Raw genomic sequence first — 20,550 nt, 5'->3', positions numbered from 1 at the left:
TGCTGACAGTCCTATGGGGCAGAAACGCTAAGGATTTCGTTTTTCCAATCAAGAATCACGAAGTAAATAAATGACTGGACAGACGGACACCAGGACTCAGAGACAGACAGAGCTCAGAAGGACTCTGCAGAAAGACAAAGAAAGGGAAGGGGCTAGAATGGGGGCCCTCGAGTGCTAATGTTCACTTAGCACCAGGCTAACTTTCCAGGAGAATGAAAGTGTCAACTGACACGGCTTTGGCATTAGCAGACAGAACCTTTCCCAAGATAGGCCACTTGTGACCAACTAGATAAGGAAAAAATCATGCATCAAACTTCTAAATCTTAGTCACTGGCTGATTCTTGCATTTAAAGTCCATTTTTCATTCACAATTAACTTGACTTACAAAGAAGAAACAAAGACATAACCAGAAAATGGAGTTGTCCCTACAACCAGACTTAGCTCTGAAGTTTGTAAGAAAAACACTGACAATATCAGGCAACCCGAGACCCTCAGGTTAGAGGCCCGTGGGGAGAACCCTGGTAAACTCCCAAATCGGAAGCCAAAACTCTTAAATTATTTCTTGATGAGAAACTGTTTAGATGCCTTTACCAAGTCTGGAGTGACTATTAGGAGATTGGTTCCAAGAATTCGAGGTTTGAAGAATGCTCCCAAGCATGACAGACAACTTATGTGCTTGTGTCTACTTCACATGCAACACTGGCTCAGGCACTGCTTTTGGGCAGTTGGGTATTTCAGTGCTCAGACTCCATTCTTTCATCTTACAAAGAAAGGTAGAAACATAGGCACACCTAAACTGGGGGGTGGGAGTCCAGTTTTGTTTTTAGGGGAAGGGCCAGGAAATCTTTCCTAATATATTTGGGTCCTTGGAAAGGAGGTGAGTTACAGGTGCTACCAGGGACTTGCTTGAACAGGAAGAAAAAGAAGCCACCTCTGGTTCCACCACCTTCCTGCTGAAGATAAAGCCATGGAAGGTAGGACGGGGGTTACAGCTTCTTAACAGGGCTGGGGGCTTTGGCTGTAGAGACAGCACTAACTTGACATCCTTTTGTTTAAGAGTGTCTTCCCTACTGCTCAATCTGAAAGTGTCTCTTTCCTTTAAATGGCTCTTTCTCATAACATATGATCTTCAATTTTAAACATTTATCTAGATGACACAGATGGAAAAACACACCAGCTAACCAGTCTCCAGCAGACACTGGAAAAGTCTTTAAACGGGGGCACGTCTGAGGTTCACGATGCCCTCTGTTGATTCCCAGCATTGCTGTTTCTCTCTAAAAAGCATAATGGGAACCGAACCAGAAAACTGGAGGCCGACAATCTCACATCCAGTAACAGGAACTTTCGACAGGAAGCATCCAACACCTGCTTTATGTAACAGAACTAAATCAAGACTGTAGCTGCCCCAGTTCTTCCCCTGGACACCCAGAGGTATTTTCTGGGCGGTTAACTTGAAAGACTCACCCGCTGTTCTTTCCCCATACTCTGTAAAAGGGTGCTGGGCAGGGGGAGCAGGTCTGCTGCTTGCTAGTCCGACCATGGGGACGGAGACAGGCTCCCCACAGCACGGCCAGCTCCATCCACAGCCACCCGCTGCGAGAACTAGTGACGTCAGACAAGCGGCCACAAATGAACACTCACTTTCGGTTTTGCTCTTGGCTTCAGTTGCTCTAACTTCTTAGCAGCGGCCTCAATGGAGGCTGCAGCCCCCAGTAATTCCGTTTCTGCAATGACGGTTGGGTCTTCTGGATCCACCCACTCCGTTCCTAAAATCAGTCCAAGAGAAGGTCACTGTTGGTAGCTGCAGAGCTCAGGGCACTGGCTTAATCACAAACAATATCTGGACCTGCCTGCAGGGGGCTCCCATGAGCCTACTGCCTGCCTTGTCCCAAGGGGCCTTCTCTCTCGCTCTCACAAAGGTCACCTGGATGCGGGGGGTGGGGAGCTGATGCTGGTTGTGACCAGTCCCACCACAGGAGCTGTCAGCAGCAGCTTCAGAAATGAAGATCTCATGGACCAAGGCTTGAGCCTTACTCTGACTTTGAACTGAAAGCTCGTGAATATAAGTGTCCTCAGGAGACTCTAGGCCGCATAGAGGTTTGCCATTCTCTCCTCCCAGAACACTCGAGGAAAGGCTCCTCGCCTCAATTCAAAGGAAAGGAAACCGGTGAGGAAAACCTTTCCCTGGTGAGTTGGCTGCTTCTATGGAAGCACAAAGGAGGTGCACACAACATACGCAGCACTGTTTTCTAAATATGATAGTAATAGTAATATTTGCATATGAGTCAGTATTCTGATGAATGAAAATGCTGATCAAAATAAATGGGGAGACTCCTAAGGGAAGTGAGCAGTTCTAGCTGGATGATACCATTTAAGCAGAAGTACTTAATACGGAGACTAGAGAAAAGATTTGCTTCAGGGAGGATGCTACTTTTAAAATCTAACTTACGCCCATTTGCTTTAAGGAAGTACCCCACTGTCCTCCTCCCGGCTGCATTTGCCAGCAAAAGGCCTGCGCTGGCTGTGCTTGTCCTCTGCTTCAGAGGGCTGCCCTGCACGATGACATGAAGATACGGGAGCACCCGACCTACCCTTCATGGCTTCCGCGGCCTGGATGAGCTCAGTCACAGCGCCGGCGACTCGCTTGGAAAAAGCTGCCAGTTGATGCTTGAGTTCTGGGGTTGGTTTTTGGAGAACCTGTGGGTGAAGAACAAGTCGAACACATAAGCAGGTAGAACTGCTATACCAGGAAGCCCACTATTACTGGTATGCGTGGAGTCAGACAGCCTGGTCCTGAGTGCAGCCCTGTCCCAAAGTGACTTCAGACTCTTAGAGAAAAACATTTAAGACTCGCTGGGCTTCAGTACCATTTCACACGAGAAATGAAAAATTGGGAACTGGGTGTACCTCTAAGGTCCCTTCTGACATAGCTCCTAGAGATCACGAAGGAGATGAAGTCCCTTATTTAGACCTTCATGTGCCCTTTATTTATACACAAAACAAACACATGCACATGAAAATTACCCAAAGTGTAAGAATACTCTGAGTGAACAAAAAGCTCCATTCTTTGAGCCAGCCGGGACATGTGACAAAACAAACGCAGGACCAGAGGAAATGTACCACTCAGGTCGTAGACAAGACCCCAAGTAAGCAACAAATAACTGAGCAGGAAGTTGTTTCTGAAAAAACAATCCATTTCCAGGGTTTTGACCTTAAGCTCTCCTGGGAGAAGTCCTAAGGGTTTGCCCTCTTTTGAACTAGTTCAAAGGTTTTTAAAATTGTGTTTTGCTTTTTGTTTTTTAGGGAATTAAAAAAATGTATTGGAAATCCCAAACACCAATCCAACTTAAAGGACATCCCCAGCTGACTTCTCGAATTCATCCAAGAATGGAACTAAGAAACAGGATGGGAGCGCCTCACCGTCTTCCACCATAGATTTAAATTCTGATGTACACCATCCTATTCCTTCCTAATTTTGAAATTGCTCTTCCAACGCTCTTCCCTATGTTTCACAATGGTAATTTTCAGATTCAGAAGTGCTAAGTCAGGAGAAAAGTGCAACTGCTGTCTGTCTCTGCACAATCTTGGAGTCTCTGAGCAGGGGACAAAGCATTAGCTTTGGAGACGGACAAGCCTGTGTTCAAACCTGGCTTCATCCGTTGCTGGGTCATGAACCTGTTTCCTCATCTGCAAAAGTGGGATAAAAGCTGGATAATATCTATCCGTCAGGCCCAGCATAGAGATTAAATGGAATAGCACATGGGTAGCATCTCACATGATGCCTGGAACACAGCAGGCATTCATTAAATATTAATTCCCTTTTTGGTGTCCCATACCCTTTTCACCCAGCCAGGTAGTACAGTCTTTCTCAGGGTTCTGGAGAAGATGGCTTTCAGACCCCAGTCTAGCCCTCTGCACCATGGCTATAAGAGAGGCTCAGTAAAACGTCAGAGTGGAAGAATTAATGGGTTACATGGTGAACACCCCCAGACACACCAGTATACAATGACATTATGTCATACACTAAACTGATTAGTCAATGGTTTTTGAGCATTACTTCACACCCACCTATCCTCATCCTCCCTCCTCTCATAATCTTTTAAATTTATTTTTTATGTTGGCTATTATTCCATGATTCTGGCTGCTCTGTTGTTCTCATTCTCTGACCTAATTCCTGTATATATCACTCTACAGATATTAAGAACTCAGTACAGGCCAGGCACAATGGCTCAGGCTTATAATCCTAGCACTCTGGGAGTCCAAGGCAGGAGGATATCTTGAGGCCAGGAGTTCGAGACCAGCCTGAGCAAGAGCGGGACCCCGTCTCTACTAAAAACAGAAAAATTAGCCAGGCATGGTAGCATGCACCTGTAGTCCCAGCTACTCAGGAATCTGAGGCAGGAGGATTGCCTGAGCCCAGGAGTTTGAGGTTGCAGTGAGCTACGATGAGGCCACTGTACTCCAGCCTGGGCGACAGAGTGAGACTTTGTCTCAATAAAACAAACAAATAAAACCTTAAAACTCAGTACAGACCTGTGAATTGGTGAATGAATGAATGAGTGAAAAACAGACCAACACACTACTGGGACAAGTCCTACTATAACAGCTTCCTAGACCAGTTTCAAAAGAATACTAAACCCATGGAGAGGTGGAAGGAAGGGGAATGCCTTTCACTTTCTAATACAGCCAGTGGGCAGGCAATTTAGTTAAGTATAGGTGCTGGAGTCAATGTCAATATACCTGTGGACAGGTACTTATCCCTCTCTTTAAGCCTCAGTTTAACTTAATTATTAAATGAGGATAAAACAGTCCTTTCCTTATAGAGTTTTTGTGAGATTATATAAATTAATACATATAAAGGGCTGCTGATAAAAGTGTTCTGGTGTAAGAGCATCAGGATCTTCTGAAGTTCCCAGGTGATTCTCACAAGCAGAGACGGTGGCATTTGCCACCACTTAATTGTAAAAGGCTTGCACCATATTTGTCTGGAACAATATATGCTGTAAGGCCACCAGGTTATTAGTAGTTATGATTCAGGGTCTGAACAACTAAGCAGTCCATGGGCATCATTAAATGGTTTCTCTACAGTGGCCAACACAACGTGAATAAACAAAAGGTAAAAGGTAGGTGGGGACACTCACACTTAGTGGCAAAAGACTGAACGTTTTCCCCCTAAGACCAAGAATAAGGTAAGGATGTTTACTCTCATCCTTCTATCAGCGTTATACTAGAATTCCTAGCCAGTGCAATAAGACAAGAAAAAGAAATAAATGACAGTCAGATGAAAATGAAGAAGTTTGTAGATGATATGTCTATATAGAGAATTCTAAAGAATCTATAAAAAAATCTTCTAGAACTAATAAGTAAGTTTAGTAAGGTCAAAGGATTTAAGGTCACCATATATACATTAATTACATTTCAATATACTAGTGATGAAAAACTGGGAATTGAAATTTAAAAAAAGCAATACCATTTATAATAGCATTAAAAATTATTAAATGCCTAGGGTTAAAACTGACAACACATATAAAAGACCTGAACCCTAAAAACTACATTATTGAAGAATATTAAAGGCTACCAAAAAAAAAAAAGAGATATACTGTGTTCATGGATCAAAAGACTCAATATTGTCAAAATGTCAATTCTCCCCAGATTGATCTATAGGTTCAACACAATCCCAAACTCCCAAGAGGTTTTTATAAAAAATAAAAATTGACAACATTATCCTAAAATGTATATGAAATGCAAAGGACCTAGAATAGCCAAAAGCATTTTGGAAAAGAACAAAAGTTAGAAGTCTTTAAACTACCTGATTTCAAGCCTTATAAAGAGGTAGTAATCAAAACAACTGACTAATGGTATATAGATATACAGACCAATGGAGCACAAAAGAGAGCCTAGAGCTAGATTCACACACATGGTCAAGTGATTTTCAACAAAGGTGCTAAGCTACCTTTAATTCAATGGCGACAGGATAATTTTATCAACAAATGGTGCAGGAACAACTGAATAACCGCATGTAAGAAAACAAACCTTCACCCTTTCCCTGCACCACACCACATAAATTAACTAGAAATAGATTATAAACCTAAATATGAGAATTAAAACTGTAAAGAAGAAAATACAAGAAAACAATGTTAGTGATCTTGGATTTGGTAAAGATTCTTAAATAGACGACCAAAAGCACAATTATAAAAGAAAATCAATACATTGGACTTCATCAAAATTAAAGGCTTTTAATTTTCAGAAGACATTGTTATCCATACAGTGGAATATGATTCAGCCAGAAAAAGGAATGAACTACTAACACATGGTATAAACCAGATGAATTTTAAAACCATTAAGCTAAGTGAAAAAAGCAAGTCACAAAAGACCACATACTGTATGATTCCATTTGTATGAAAAGTCCAGAAGAGGCAAAGCTGTAGAGGCAGAAAGTAGAGTAGTGATTGCCTAGGGCTAGGAGTAGGGGGTGGGGAGAGCAAGGTGTGACTGCTGATGGATACAAGCTTCCTTCCTGGGGTGAAGGAAATCAGATTATGTGATAGTTGCACAACTCTGATTGTACTAAATGCTAATAAACTATACACCCTAAATGGATGAATTTTGTTATATGTAAATTATATCTCAATAAAGGTGTTGCAAAGAGACTCAACATAGCATTCAAATGAAAGCACCACAAGAGGCTGGGATGACCTTTGCAAACAGAAACATTCAGTTCATCCTAAATGTTTAATATCAGTTTATCCTAAATGCTTAATATCTGAGGTATAAAAGATGCATTTTGGTTTTTACTTTTATATTTATCCAAGTTCTATCCACACATCATTTTTTCTTTCTCAATGCTCTGTAGGGCTATCATTTTCCTTCCTTCTTTTTTGTTTTTTGAGACAGGATCTAGCTCTGTTGCCCAGGCTACAGTGCTGTGGTCTCATCATAACTCACTGTAGCCTCAAACTCCTGGGCTCAAGTGATCCTCCTGCCTCAGCCTCCCGAGTAGCCGGGACCACAGGTTTGCACCACCATGCCTGGCTGATTTTTTTTTCTATTTTTTGTAGAGATGGGGTCACACTATGTTGCTCAGCCTGGTTTCAAACTCCTCGCCTCAGGCAATCCTTCTGAGTCGGCCTCCCAAAGAGCTAGGATTACAGGCTTGAGCCACCACCTCACTGGCCTCTTTTCTTTTTTCTTTTTTTTTTTTTTTAAATAACATATATTTGTCTCCCTTGCCCCTGCAAGACACTATTATAAGAACGAAAAGACAAGCCACACCCTGGGAGAAATTTTAAAAGCTCAATAATAAGACAAAGCACTTAATAAAAAATAGGCGAAAGATCTAAACAGACATTTTACCAAAGAAGATATACAGAAGACAAATAGGTACATAAGAAAAGATAACAACAGAAATTAAATTCACAATGAAATACCACTATAGACCCACCAGAATGGCTAAAATTAAAAAGACTGACTTGCCAACTGGTGGCAAGTAATGCTGGTAGAGCAGTTGGAACACTCACACCTTGAAATGTAAAATAGTACAACCACTTCAGAAGAAAGTTTAGTAGTTTCCTAACAGTTAAACAAACATCCACCCTATGATACAAACATTCTACTTCTAGGTATTTACCCAAGAGAAACGAACACATATTGGCACAAAGCCTTGTGTATATATGAATGTTCTTTGAAGCTGTATTTGTAATAATCAAAATCTGGAAACAACCCAAATGTCCATCAACAGGTGAAGGGATAGACACACTTTTGCAAATCCACACAATGGAATACTACCTAGCAACGAAAGGGGACAAATTATGACACATACAACAAGGAAGGAATCAAAACTGCTGATGCTAAGTGAAAGTAGTCACACAAAAACGAGATGATATGATTCCACTTATAGAAAACTCTAGAAAATGCAAAAAAAACCCTGTAATAATAAAAAGCAGAGCAGTGGTTGTTTGGGAATTTTGAGGGGTGATAGATATTTTCATTATTTTCTTTGTGATGATGCTTTTGCAGATGAATTAATATGTCAATACTCAAATTATATACTTTAAGTGTGGTGTTTAAAAATGTATATTAGCTATGCTTCAATAATACTGGCAAAAAAGTTATAGGTGTAGTGGGGAGAATGACTTAAATCAAAGTAGAATGATTAAAGACTTTTGTCTCCAAAAAGAAGAGCCCTTGATGTAGAAAGATAAAGCACCACTTCCGTGTATACTACACCCTCTCAGACAGGGACAGCTCTATGTTAAGGAACCCTAGCTGTAGATAAGGCAGGAAGACGTTCTATTTTTATTCTGCCATTATGTCAACGTGATTTCTAATAGCAGGCAACAGATAGATCCAAATTAAAGCTCTGCCAGGGGAAGCGAGGGTAATTTTAACCTTGCCAAAGACTTCATACTGTGGTTTTGCAGAAATATTGAACAATGACTGCTGCAGAGGCAAAGTAGCTGCTTCTTGTCCTGTGATACAAATCCTCTATGCCAAACCAGCAAATAAATAGCAAAATGCAAGAGGCCAACATCACTCAAATGAGAGCTCTCAGGGCAGCAGGGAGATGGCTCTTTCCAAATTAGATCCATGTGCGTTGGCAGCTAACTAGATTCTCCAAACAAAAGGATTCCCCAGGCAGGGGTTTTCCATTTGGAGTCTCTAAATACCAAAGCCTCCAAGTGAGCTTTGGGGCTGTGACTCCTCTTAAGAGTCTAAGGAACATTCTGTGTGTTGATGTTTCATTTGAAGAGAGTGGGGGGAGGCAGGAAATGGCCCAGGGCTTTCAGCTTAAAGGCGACCAAGATCCACAAAAGGTGAAGAATGCTAAAACCATGACGGTCATTTTGCTCACCAAAACAAGGTGGGATGGAGAGGAGAGGTGAGGAGCAGAGAAGCAGCACTTTGGTGGATACAACAACTTGTTCCCAGATACTGGGATAGGGTTGAAAGTTGGCATGAGGTCAGGGCGGGGACCCTGCCAGGGTTCCAATTTCCTTCTCCCATGAGAGAAACTTCTCCTTAAGACAAGTGCTGGCACCTGCCCTTCCTTATGAAGCGGGAGCTCCTCTCCCCAGAATAAGCTGCCTTTCTGCTGGAGAAGGAGCAGAGAGACCTTCACTCCACTGGCCATCCTACAGGCTGCCTCCCCCTTTCCACCCAGGCTTGTGGGTGTGTCAGAGATGGTGCTGGAGGTGGGCACCCACACTCTTGTTAAACGACTCGCCAAGAGCAATGGTGCAAGTCACCACTCTGAGGCTCAGGCGTGGCGCAGGCCCTGGGCCCACAGATGCCACGTAAGTTATCCAGTGCTGCAGATGCAGGCATAGGTGCTGGAGAAACAGAACTGGGGAAAAGTGATGAAGCAGAAATAAGAAGATCTCTGTATCTCCTCCCCTCCGCCAAAATGAACAAGACAAAAGCAAAAACATGAGAGAGAGAAAACAATGAGAAATGGGGTACGGAGGGAAGCCCCCACTTAGGAAGCAGAGAGGGCACTGGTGCCGCAAGCCCAGTACCACCCATAAGCCAGAAACGGTACCTTCCAGGCAGCAGATTTCAATGAAGGACTCAGCAAACGTTAGCTCGGTCACATAGCGCTGGGCGGACAGACACGCTCATTTCATCCTTAAGAAACTAACTCACCGACATCCGAGGGAATTGAAGCCCAGATGAGACAGTGGTCATGCAGCTATGAGTATTTATATGACAGACCCAGGGTTTGAACTCAAGGCTTCTAAACCTGTTTCCACTATACCGTCCAATTTTCAGTTATAACAAAGTTCCATGTGACTCAAAATACATTGGTTCATAAAAGAAAAAGATGCCTTTTGGAAGCCCTGCTGATTTTATTCTTTTTAACCTGAATTTCCTGCTAGGCACGCTCATAGATTGAACACTTTAACTACATCCCAATCCATCCAGCCCATTTAGCCACAGAGGCTCACGTCTGTGAACATTGACTGGCTGAGATGCTCCTTCCTCGGCCCACATGTGACACACTTGAATGTTAGTAACCCCAGACTGGCTACTCTCCCAAAAGATGTACTCAGCATTGACCACAGTTACCTAAGTGAAGAATAAAAATAATGATTCCTTAACTGATCTAAAGTGTTTACAATCAGAAGACAATTTATTTTTGAGAAGAGGGCAGTGAAACGCTAGAACGAGCACAGACTGGAAATATCAAGACTCTGATTTGGTTCCAGGTATGCTGCTGAATAGATGGGTGACCTCAACCAAGGGACAAACTTCTGTGTCTTGGATCATTCCTTTGATCTGTTAGCCTCATGTGGCCGCATAAGGGCAAAATAAAAAAAATGCAGAATGCCCAGGAAATGCGAGGCTTGACTGACAGCGCTCTTTTCTTCTAGGTATGTGACTTGCATATCTGAAGGTGGCCTGTTGGATCTCTTTATTCAGGTTTGATGGGAGAAGAGACATCATCAACTCTCTTCTTGGGGTGTCCCTGACTATCGGGGCCTGCCCCAGACCTTGGTGGATTCTAAACATGGCTCCCAAGGCTGGACAGAGACAGAGGCATGCTGTACATACTTTTTGGTTCTCCGTGGTTTGGTCCCTAGCCTAGGGTCTGTGGGGAGTAAGCTACCCTAGCACCGGGAGTCTGCACAGACCCAGGGCTCCCCCGGGGGCAGTCCACCAACCATGAGCACCAAACCCCCTACCTGGTATCTTCCATTTCTGCTTTCTTAACCCAGCCCTGTGCTGGGCACACCAGCCTGGGGCAGTCATTCCCAAAGTAGCCTAAGCCATTCGTTCACGGACAGGAAGAAGTTGCAGTGACGGTGGTCCTCCCTAGCTTGCCCACAGAGGCTGGCGTGGCTCTGTTGGAAGCCTTCTGTGTCCTCCCAGGATGCACTGGGGTTTTCATAGCAAGACCTCCTGACACTTTCTCAGGTGTGGTGCTGGCCACCTACCCGCTTCGTCCCTCACTCTGCCCACCCCTCTTTCTCCTCTCACATGCAGGAGAGAACCCGGCTCTCCAGCACTCTAACTGCAGCTCCCCCCAGACTGCACTCTGAGTCCCGCGCACTGGATCAGTGCATCGAGGGAGACCCTTCCGCTCAGTCCAGTCCCAGTCCAGCCTCACGGGTGGTGCCTGGACAGTGCTCCAAGAGGGGTTTTGCCAAGGAAAGGATGGTCTGTAGTCACATCAGCCAGGGCAGCTTGAATGACACACAGCTACCCTCCATCCCCACCCCACCCAACGCGCCTCCTCACCACCAAGACGTGCTCGAGAAGATCCAAGTAGCCGAGGGTGCACTCCGTCCCATACCGCAGGGCTCTGGTCCGCACCTCGTCACTGACGTCAGGGTGGAAGGATGCTTGCTGGAGAAAGAGAGGAATGTTGACCTCTTAAAACAGGAAGAGCCAGCTGATAAGTCACCTACCCAGCAGTGTAGGGCAGCCCCCACTCAGAGGCAGGAGACTTTAGCCCCAGTGACCTCCTGAAAACCTGCCCTGACTTCCTGGACAGAAGAGGTGTCTCTCCCCCATGTTCTCCTGCCTCCCTTCCCCCCACCGGCCCACAGTATGTTCTGACACCGTGTGTGTGGATGTTGCTGGTGGCCTGGGGCCAGATGCTAGAAACAACTGAATATGGTCACTGGTTCTTCCCTTTCCCACACCCTCACATTTGTTTGAAATGCAAAAAATTCCATATGCACTTAAAGTCCAGGAATGATTCATGATTAGGGCTTAACGGCAGGAGACATACTGACCCTGGGTCAGCCTGGTCTCTCAGCAACATGAGGAGTCCTGAAGACCCCTCTCTGTTCACAGGCTAATTAAGCCCAGGTCCTCACCCTCCGGCCTGCCTATGCTACAGCTGCAGTGATGTCTCTGCGAGCAGCGTCCCCTGGCTCCTGGGAAACTTCAGACAGTGAGCTCCCCAGCACTCCCAGGGCCACCATAACTCATTTCACATCATACACAAGCAGAGATAAGCAAACCAGAGCATGTGGCTGACATCACATCGTACGCTTTTTTCTCACACTTGTGGCCTGCCAACTGGAGTCATTCGTGACGTATCATTTCCGATGGCGTACCCATTCACAGGGTTGCCAGATAAAACACACCCAGTTAAATCCGAATTTCAGACAAACAATGAAAAAATTTTTTTAGCACAAGTATGCGACACCCTGTTTTTTATTTGCCAAAACTGGCAACCCTACCCATTCTTCCTTTCATAGCTTCACTCTGGAAAGAACTTGAGGAGCTTACAGAAATACATGAAATAGAAAACTCAGGACACATAAATCACAAATCAAATACAAATCCCACATTGGGATAAAAGGTCAAGGCTTTATCCTAATGGGAATGCTGACCAGCTTTGTGGTTTCTTCCATTCCTCTCCTCCCGAGGAGCGGGAGGTGCTGGAGGGACACCTGCAGGCTCTCCCCGACCTCCCCACCCCTGGGAGGAGCGGGGCTAGTCCTCATGGCCAGCACGTCATTTACAGACCCAGTTTTACTGCTCCGAGGACTAACGGGCTCAGAGGCAGGGACCTAGAGCCATGCTACTGGCCACGACCACTTTTTATTCACTCTCATACCCCTGTGCCCCCCACTGTGAGCACAGAGCCCCGTGTCTGCCTGACTAGATGCCACCGTGGAAGACACAGTCAACAGCACTTCCAGCAGGTTCTGTGCAAGGCCCTCACTTGGGGCTGTGGGAAGGGTGAAGCTGAGGTGCTCTTGCCCACTGCCGGAAGCCCTGTAACTTGGTGGAACCCTCCAGGAGAGCAATCTGGCGATACTTAAAATCTCATACCATTAGACCCACAGATTCTACTTCTGGGAGTTTTGCCTAAGGAAACAATCCAAGGCACAGGAAAAACAGATCTATCCGAAGATGTTTATTGCAGTAAAGTTTGTGATTAAAAAAAAATGCAGACAACCTACATCTCTGATAATAGGGGAAAGATAATATTCTTTAACAGGGTATTTTGTAGTCATTAAAAAGTCAGTGCTAATTGACTCATAGCAACACAGAAACAGCCACATAACATTAATTATAAAAGTAGACACAAAACTGTATCTAACAGAAAAACACGCACATGAAAGTAAACCTAGAAAGGAATACACATGAGAATCAACTTAGGGTTTAGGAAAGTCTTTCTTTCTGCCTAAGGAATAGGTGTAATGCTCCCATTCTGAGAAGATGAGCCGGTATGTAACTAATCTCTATGTTTACCCTGCTCAGTGCAAAGGCAGTGCCCAAACAGGGCAACCCAGCCCTTCTGCTGGGCACGTGAGGCTTCCTTCTTAACCCTGCCACCCAACACCCCTGGTTTTCTGTACCTGCCATGCTGCATGCACACCCCTTCTGGCTGGCTGCCTCATTTCCTTTTGCAAAGGGGTGAGGAATACAGGAGACCAAAGGAAATGTAAATATCAATAAGTCTGCTAGATAAGTCCCATCCAGACAGGAGTCTCAGGGCTTACAGCAGTGACACTTGCCGTCAAGTCTGGTTTTGGAGTGTGCAGCCAACATACAGGCTTCAGAGCTCTGGCTGCTGTTTTGTCCTGCAAAGCCAGGATGGTCTGACCCAGGGCAGGATAACGGTCGAGCTGAGGATGGGCAAACAGCACCCGCACTTCTCTGCTTGGCTTCTTCCCCTGAAAACTGGAGCCCGTCTTAAGAGAGACTTAAAAATTTGAGCTGCATTCCTTTTAATCATGGTCTTCCTTCTGTTCAACTTCCCTTTTCCATGTCTGTAACACGGGGTCAAAAGTGTCTGTCACTCATCCCCCACAGCAACCTTGAGCATCAGGGCTGAGAGGCCCAGGCAGCAGACGCAGGCTGGCCGTGGAATCACAAGAGCTGGTGTGTGTTCTGGTTCTGACAGTAAATAGCTGAGTGACCTTGGTCAGGCCACTTCATCTCCCTGAATCCATTTCATCACCTGACAAACTGGAAAAATCTCTTTTGTCCTTCTCAGCTGGGATCAAATGACAGTATACGGTGGCCCTTCCAAATCTATGAGGTGTCCTGTGTGCATCTGGGTCAAATCTTGCCAAATGTATGCTACTCTCTGACGGAGACTGTAACCCCCTGGAATTTATCACTTCTGATGGGCGGATTCTATCGAGTACACCAAAATGGCACCCACTTGTGGCCTTAGGAGGGAGCCCCAACTCCCTGACCTAGCAGCCGCCGTCCTTCGTGGAAGTGGTCCTACCCTTGCACACCCTTGTCTTTCCAGCCCTCCCTCTCCCTCCCCTAAACATGGTGCTGGCTCCCTGCCCAGGCCTGGCATGCACAGTCTACCAGTGTCCCCGCCTGACCCAGTCCTCCCAGATCATCTGACCCCTTCTGAGGAGCCGCAAGAAGCCGTATGAGTCGGACCTTGCAGCAGCAGCCCCAGCAGAACTCACCGCACCGCAGAGAGCGGCTCTGTGCCCTCGGGCCCCAAGCTGGAAAAGCTGGTCTTCAACTTCTGTGGTGCATCCCCACCCTCACTCGCCACCAACCCCCAAGTGGAAGCCAGAGTCCCTGGGGCAAGGCAGTGCTAGAGGGGTGATGGTCGGGGGTGCTCAGTGGGATGTTGAGCAACGTGGGGGCTCTTATGGGTCACTTTCTTGACAGATAAAAGCAAGCAAAGGTTGTAGGGTTCAGGTCTACCCGGCTCCCTCACCAAGCAGGGGCTCGGGGCAGCTGCTGTCGTTATCTGCCCAAGGAGCAGAAGACGCCTGGCACAGGCAGCAAAAAAGTGGTTCCCCAAGTCCTGCTGTCTTTCTCTAACTCACTTTCTCACCAGTGATGGCAACACCTCTCCTAGTGCACAAGGGGTGGCCTGTGGAGGCAGGACAGGGGTCCAGGCAGAAGAGGGAGGACCTGGAACAAAGTGCCGCAGTCCCCGCTGACTACTCTCATAGTGGCCCCGGCCACACACTCTGCACGAAGGCTTCCTGCCTGTTTAGGAAGATCTGAAAAGGAGGCGGAGGTTTGGGCCAGCAGGGCCAACTCCACCCCCCTCAGAAACACCAAACTGCCTTGGAGAGTCATTTCTCACAGGCTGATGCCTCTGCTGTCCTCAGTGTGCATTTTATGACAAAGTCTAAGGTGTCACACCACTCCCTTCTAACACGTGCCAGCCTGTCCCTTCTTCAGACTGCAGACCCCTCAATCGCAACAGAGAACTATGTACCCGTCCCAAACAACGCCAAGGCCTTTACCTTGCAAGCCGTCAACATATCTGACACGGCTTTCCGGCTCAGATTGGCAGTGGCAATCACGTCCTCCTGTCTACACGAGTTCCCAGCCGCCACGGCTTTGGCTGTTGCCATGGTGATGCCTTTCGTCATCCGGATTGATTCTTCAGGTGACGATGTCTTTTCAGGTACCTCTTTTGACTGGAACACCTAGAAGTCAGAAACAGAGAGGTGAAAAAAATCAAAAAGGAAAAGACAAAAATAATTTATTCTTCTCCAACCGGGCTGTAGGCTCAATGTCTGAAAACGAAACCAGAAACTGGAGGAAAATGTCAAATGGTAGGAAATTAGAAATTTAATTTGAGCACAGTAATAGCATTCTTGCTTTCAAGATCCTAGCGCGGACAAACCTCTCGCACCTCCACTCGGTATCCACGGGAACAACACGGTGAGGGTGTCTACACTGACAGGTCTGCATAAACCGACTCCCAGTATTTATCCACGGCCCACCCTGGGGAAGGCCGGCTGTGGCCTCCTAGTTCTCTTCCTCTACACCTGCTGGTGCTTCGGCAGTTTCCAGAAATTCTGCAGTCCCAGTGCCGGTTTCCGGGCAGGACTGACCTGGATGTATCCTCTGGACTCACGTCTCTCTCTCTAAGGGGTGTGAGGCCGGGTGAAATGAAGCATCCGTTCCTTCTATTCTTAGCCTGCCTTACGAACAGAACTGCATAACTGGGCAGAGGTGTTCAGGTCGAGCGCGCCACAGTGACACTGTGAATTATTTAATAATGCCCCGCCCCCTTTAGAGAAGCTGAAATAAATTAACCATGATAAATCAATATCTCACTTTAAAGTTCCACCTGTCAGTCAAGTCAGCTGTTTCTGCTTCTAGCCCATCTGTATCGTCTAATGTGAGCGGCTGGTGCCCTGGCTGTGTGCTGACGTGCATCTGTCCCTACACATGAGGACCCCATCCTAGGTGGCACTGCCCTGCCTTCAGCCCCAGGCAACCACATTCCAGCAGGGAAGGCTTCCCTGAGACAGAAGGGGGGACCCAGTCAGTGTCCCCGTGGCATGCCACCCAGTGCCAGACATCACCGCCCCTACAAATGGGCAGCTGTGATGAAATGGCCCAGGACCTGGAATCCCAGCTCCACCCTTGAATGCTACAGTGGAACTGAGGCCACATGTCAAGTCCACATGAACGTGGCCCTCGTGGCACACACTCTCCGTGGAAGCCCACAATCTGGGGGAATTTTAAATCACACTGGTATACTTAGAATAACAGCATTTCTGGAATATCCCAGGATAGCTTCACATTTCAGATCTCTTCCCTGGCCACCATTAGGCCTGCCCATGCGTGGCAGAACCTGGGTGCAGATTCCCGGCAGGAAACACCCAGCCTGGACAGCCAGGCAGTGCCAGGCAGCGCTGCCGTAAGGGCACCACCGGTTTCTGACTTGCTTCTGCATTTTTCTAGTTTCCCCTTTACAGTGTGAACTGAGCACACAACCACCAAGGCTGGATTCACTGAAGACATGACAAGGGAACCCAAGGTGCTGTCCCCAGGGCCCAGTGGAAGTGCGCTACTGTTTTGTTTCTGGTGCTGGCCCTCAGGTCACCCTCAAAGGTGGCCCTTTAAAGGTACAGGACACTGGCAGCAAGGGCAGGGACCCTTCCCCTCAGAAGGTTGGATCTGTGAACAGACCTACGACAAGACAATCTCACAGTTTGAAACCACTCATTTTCAGCATATTTCTATCTGTAGCTACTAGGATGAGTCAGTCCTCAATCGCCCTGGGATGAGAAGAACGGGAGCTCACACCCATATCACAGTAACTCCAGGACGTCCTCACTCCACAACGCTGGGACCAGGCAGAAAAGAACAGGGTCAATTTCTCTCAGACCGATGAGTCGAACAGAAGGAAGCCAGATCTTAAAGGGAAGCATCTCAGGTGAAGGCATCCATGCTTTTCCGACAGCGAACCTCAGACTTCATATTCCGCCCATGTGCAGGCAGCAGTGTGAGCCGTTGCCAATAGCAACGTGAATCAAGAGCGGCTACACACCGTACATATGATCTAAACTCAGAGCGAATGCCGACAGTCATAGTGACCTTCCCCTTTGCCAGGAACCTTCTGGAATGTTAGTGGAATTAAACCTGAATAGTCCTAAGCAAATAATTTCAATTAATTCCTTGATTACAATTATTAATTGATCCTAGCCAAACTCAGTGACACAGGGGTGCTCAATGACACAAAGCCACCGGCAGACAACTGAGTGGGCCTCCGGTGTTCTAGGTGAAACCTCATCGTGCAGAAAGTCTCAGAGGAGTCCGTGCTGGGGTCGGCTGTTGGACTCGGTGTGCGTGAGGGAGGTGGCAATGGCTCCTTACCGTGAGCTCTTGCTTTATGTATTCGATCGTGGCCTCAAGTGCCCTGGTGCCCCGGGTGGCCTCGTCCTCCACCGCCTTTACCGTCTTGAGGAGGGAGGTGACATTGGTCACCATCACCTGCATAGGAAGAGAGAAAACAGTCACTATCTGAGGCCCAGTCCCTACTCCTTTAGCTCTAGGTGGAATGCCATGAGCAAAGACACTCTGCTTTAAATGAGAAAGGAGCATGGGTGCCTGTCCCCCAGTGTCCTGCGTGTGCTCTTCTCCCCAGCACTCCCGAGCCGGCTCATCCACTGCTGGAGCCCTGCTCTACCTTGGCAGCCCCCTTGAGCTGGTACATGGAGGGGTCGTCGGCTGGCTTGCTGGCAGCTCCCTTGGTAGCACCAATGAGATCAGAAAGGGCCTTGGCCACGTCTTTGATGGCGTTGATCAACACCACCTGAAAGAGAGTATACAGCTCAGGTGAGCAGGCACCTAGCAGTCACCTGCTGACCTCACCCAGGCCACACAGCCCCAGGGCAGGCTGGGGCACTGAGGACAAGAAAAAGTCTCCATATTGGCAGCTCTAAAGCCTGCAGCAAGGCAGAACCTCTTCCTGGGAAGCCACCCTTGGAGATTCTGAAGCAGGGGTCTGGACTTTCAAAAGCTCCCCAGCGGAGGCTGGTGCTGGGCTAGATGGGGAATGCAGGTCTAAATGTAAAGCACGTTTAAAATCTCCTAACTGGCCCCTCGGTGGAGAAGTTGCCACAGATGGATGAGGGCAGCTAAGCAGACACCTGAGAGCTACACCCCTCACCTGCGAACTGGCGCCCCAAACACTGACAACAAAACTCCAATCTCACCCCCGGCCTGCGAGGTTCTCCGCCTTACTGAGTGTACTACAGGCTCAGGTCTATGTGACTCATGAGTAATCTCAACTATTCCTGTTCAGGCCCTTAGGTCTCGCCATCCTCTCTACCTGCAAGCTCATATGTCTTGTCTGCAGAGACCTTTCCTGATCCCCCCAGCGATAGACTCACCCCACAAATACAGAAACTCTGCGAGATTGCTGTTTTATTTACAGCACTTATCAGTATGTGGAATTACTTTCTCATTATTCACTTTTACTCATCTGTTTTCTCCCCCAACTTGGACGCAAGCTCCAGGAGGCTTGGCCTGGACTCCTGTTTTATTTCACACTTAGAACAGGCCCTGGCTCAGAGCAGGCCCTCAGTGAATACCTGTGGAATGAACACACAGGTGTGTACCCACGTACACCTGGATGTGATGCATTATCTATGTTTATTTTTCTGATTTCACAAAGACCACAGACTGCCTGTGGTCAGCATGCCAGACTTGGAATCAGAAGCGCCAGTTGTCGACAGGAGTTACACGACACTGGGCACTGCATTTAAGTGTTCTCAGTCCAGTAGCCCCAATAACAACAGCTACTTCTATAAGAACAACAATTTCCCTTTATTGAGGGCAGTGTTCCAGGCACCAAGGCAAACACTCTACACACATCATCTCATTTAATTCTCACCGCTGCCTTTCTAAGTGGAAACTGCAAAATCCATATGTCCACTCTCCCAGAGCCTGCAGTGGCAAAGTTGGAATTTAAACTCTGGTCATCGATCCAAAGGGCCATGTAACCTCCACACGGCACTATACTCTGCGGCTCCAGCACCTCACCTACAGTGGCATGAGCAGGTGCCAGCCCTGTCTACCTCACCAAACCGCTGTGAGGATAAACTGGGACTACAGGCGTGGAAATGTAGGAGGGATTCTAGAGCCCCAGAGAGCTGCAAGCACAGCACCGCTGCCGTTGTCTAGCCCCCTCCCTGCCCTCACCCACACGCTGCCTTCCCACCTGTGCCCCTCACCAACAGGGCACAGGGAGCCGCAGCCAGCCTTCCGGACCCACAAGGCAAACCCTGACTGATTCCCAAGATCACAGAGGGGAAGGCAGGTAGCAAGAAGAGACAGAGGCACAGGAAGCCAAGGCCTGCCGCCAGCCTCCACAACATCCAGATACGCTGTCCCCTGCAGTCACTTGACAACCCATGAAGAGCGAGCTGGGACATTTTTCCCGAGGGGAGGTTTTTACTATTGAGATCTCATAGAAGCTAGTGCTTCAGGATATTTAGACAATTTGGGAGTTAAGATCTTAAAAAAAATTAACCCAATGAAAACGTGGGCAAAGGACCTGAATAGACATTTCTCCACAGATGACACACAAATGGCCAGCAAGTATATGCAAAGAAATTCAACGTCACTAACCACCAGGGAAATGCTAATCAAAACCACAGTGACAGATCACCTCACACCTGTTAGGAGGGCCATTATCAAAAAAAGACAAGTGTTGGTGAGGACGTGGAGAAACCGAAGCCCTTGCACTGTTAGTGGGAATGGAAATGGGTGCAGCTGCTATGGCAAACAGCACGGAGGTTCCTGAAAATAGAACTACCACGTGATCCAGAAATCCCTCTTCTGGGTGTTTATTCAAAAGAACTGAAATCAGGACCTCAAGATTTGAGCACTGTCACGTTCAGCAGCACTGTTCTCAATAGCCGAAATGTGGAGATCACCAAAACGCCCACCACGGGATGAACGGGCAAAGAAAATGCGGTAAATACATACACAACGGGATGGTACTCACTGCATGTACACATCTAATGGACTATTATTTCCTTCTAAGAAAGAAGGTCATCTTGCCATTTGTGACAGTATGAATAAGCCAGTCACAGAAGGACAAATATTGCCCGATTACACTTATATATCTGAAATCGCAAAACTCACAGCAGCAGAGCAGGACGGTGGCTGCCAGAGATGGGAGAGGATGAAACGGGGGGGGGGGGGGGGGCGGGTTACTAATCAGTGAGTATAAAGTTTGTTATGCAAGATGAGTAAGTTCTAGAGATCTGCCGTACAACACTGTGCCTACAGTTTACAACATGGTACTGCATACTTAATATGTTAAGAAGGTAGATCCCATGTTAAAAT

The 20,550-nt window shown here is 47.1% G+C and overlaps 1 protein-coding gene across 1 annotated transcript in view; it reads right to left on the bottom strand.

The window, feature by feature from the left end:
• TLN2 (talin 2) overlaps window positions 1-20,550 on the bottom strand; it is a 253,379-nt gene that overhangs the window by 18,408 nt on the left and 214,421 nt on the right. Inside the window, 6 exon segments of the mRNA XM_045540483.1 lie at window positions 1,642-1,766; window positions 2,592-2,697; window positions 11,239-11,346; window positions 15,198-15,383; window positions 17,569-17,685; window positions 17,882-18,007. Coding sequence (XP_045396439.1) covers window positions 1,642-1,766; window positions 2,592-2,697; window positions 11,239-11,346; window positions 15,198-15,383; window positions 17,569-17,685; window positions 17,882-18,007 — 768 coding nt within the window.

The sequence above is a fragment of the Lemur catta genome, chromosome 1, assembly GCF_020740605.2.
Source record: "Lemur catta isolate mLemCat1 chromosome 1, mLemCat1.pri, whole genome shotgun sequence".
NCBI classification, from domain to species: Eukaryota; Metazoa; Chordata; class Mammalia; order Primates; family Lemuridae; genus Lemur; species Lemur catta.
The sequence above is the reverse complement of the archived record's forward strand: the minus strand, read 5'-3'. Positions and strand labels throughout refer to the sequence as shown.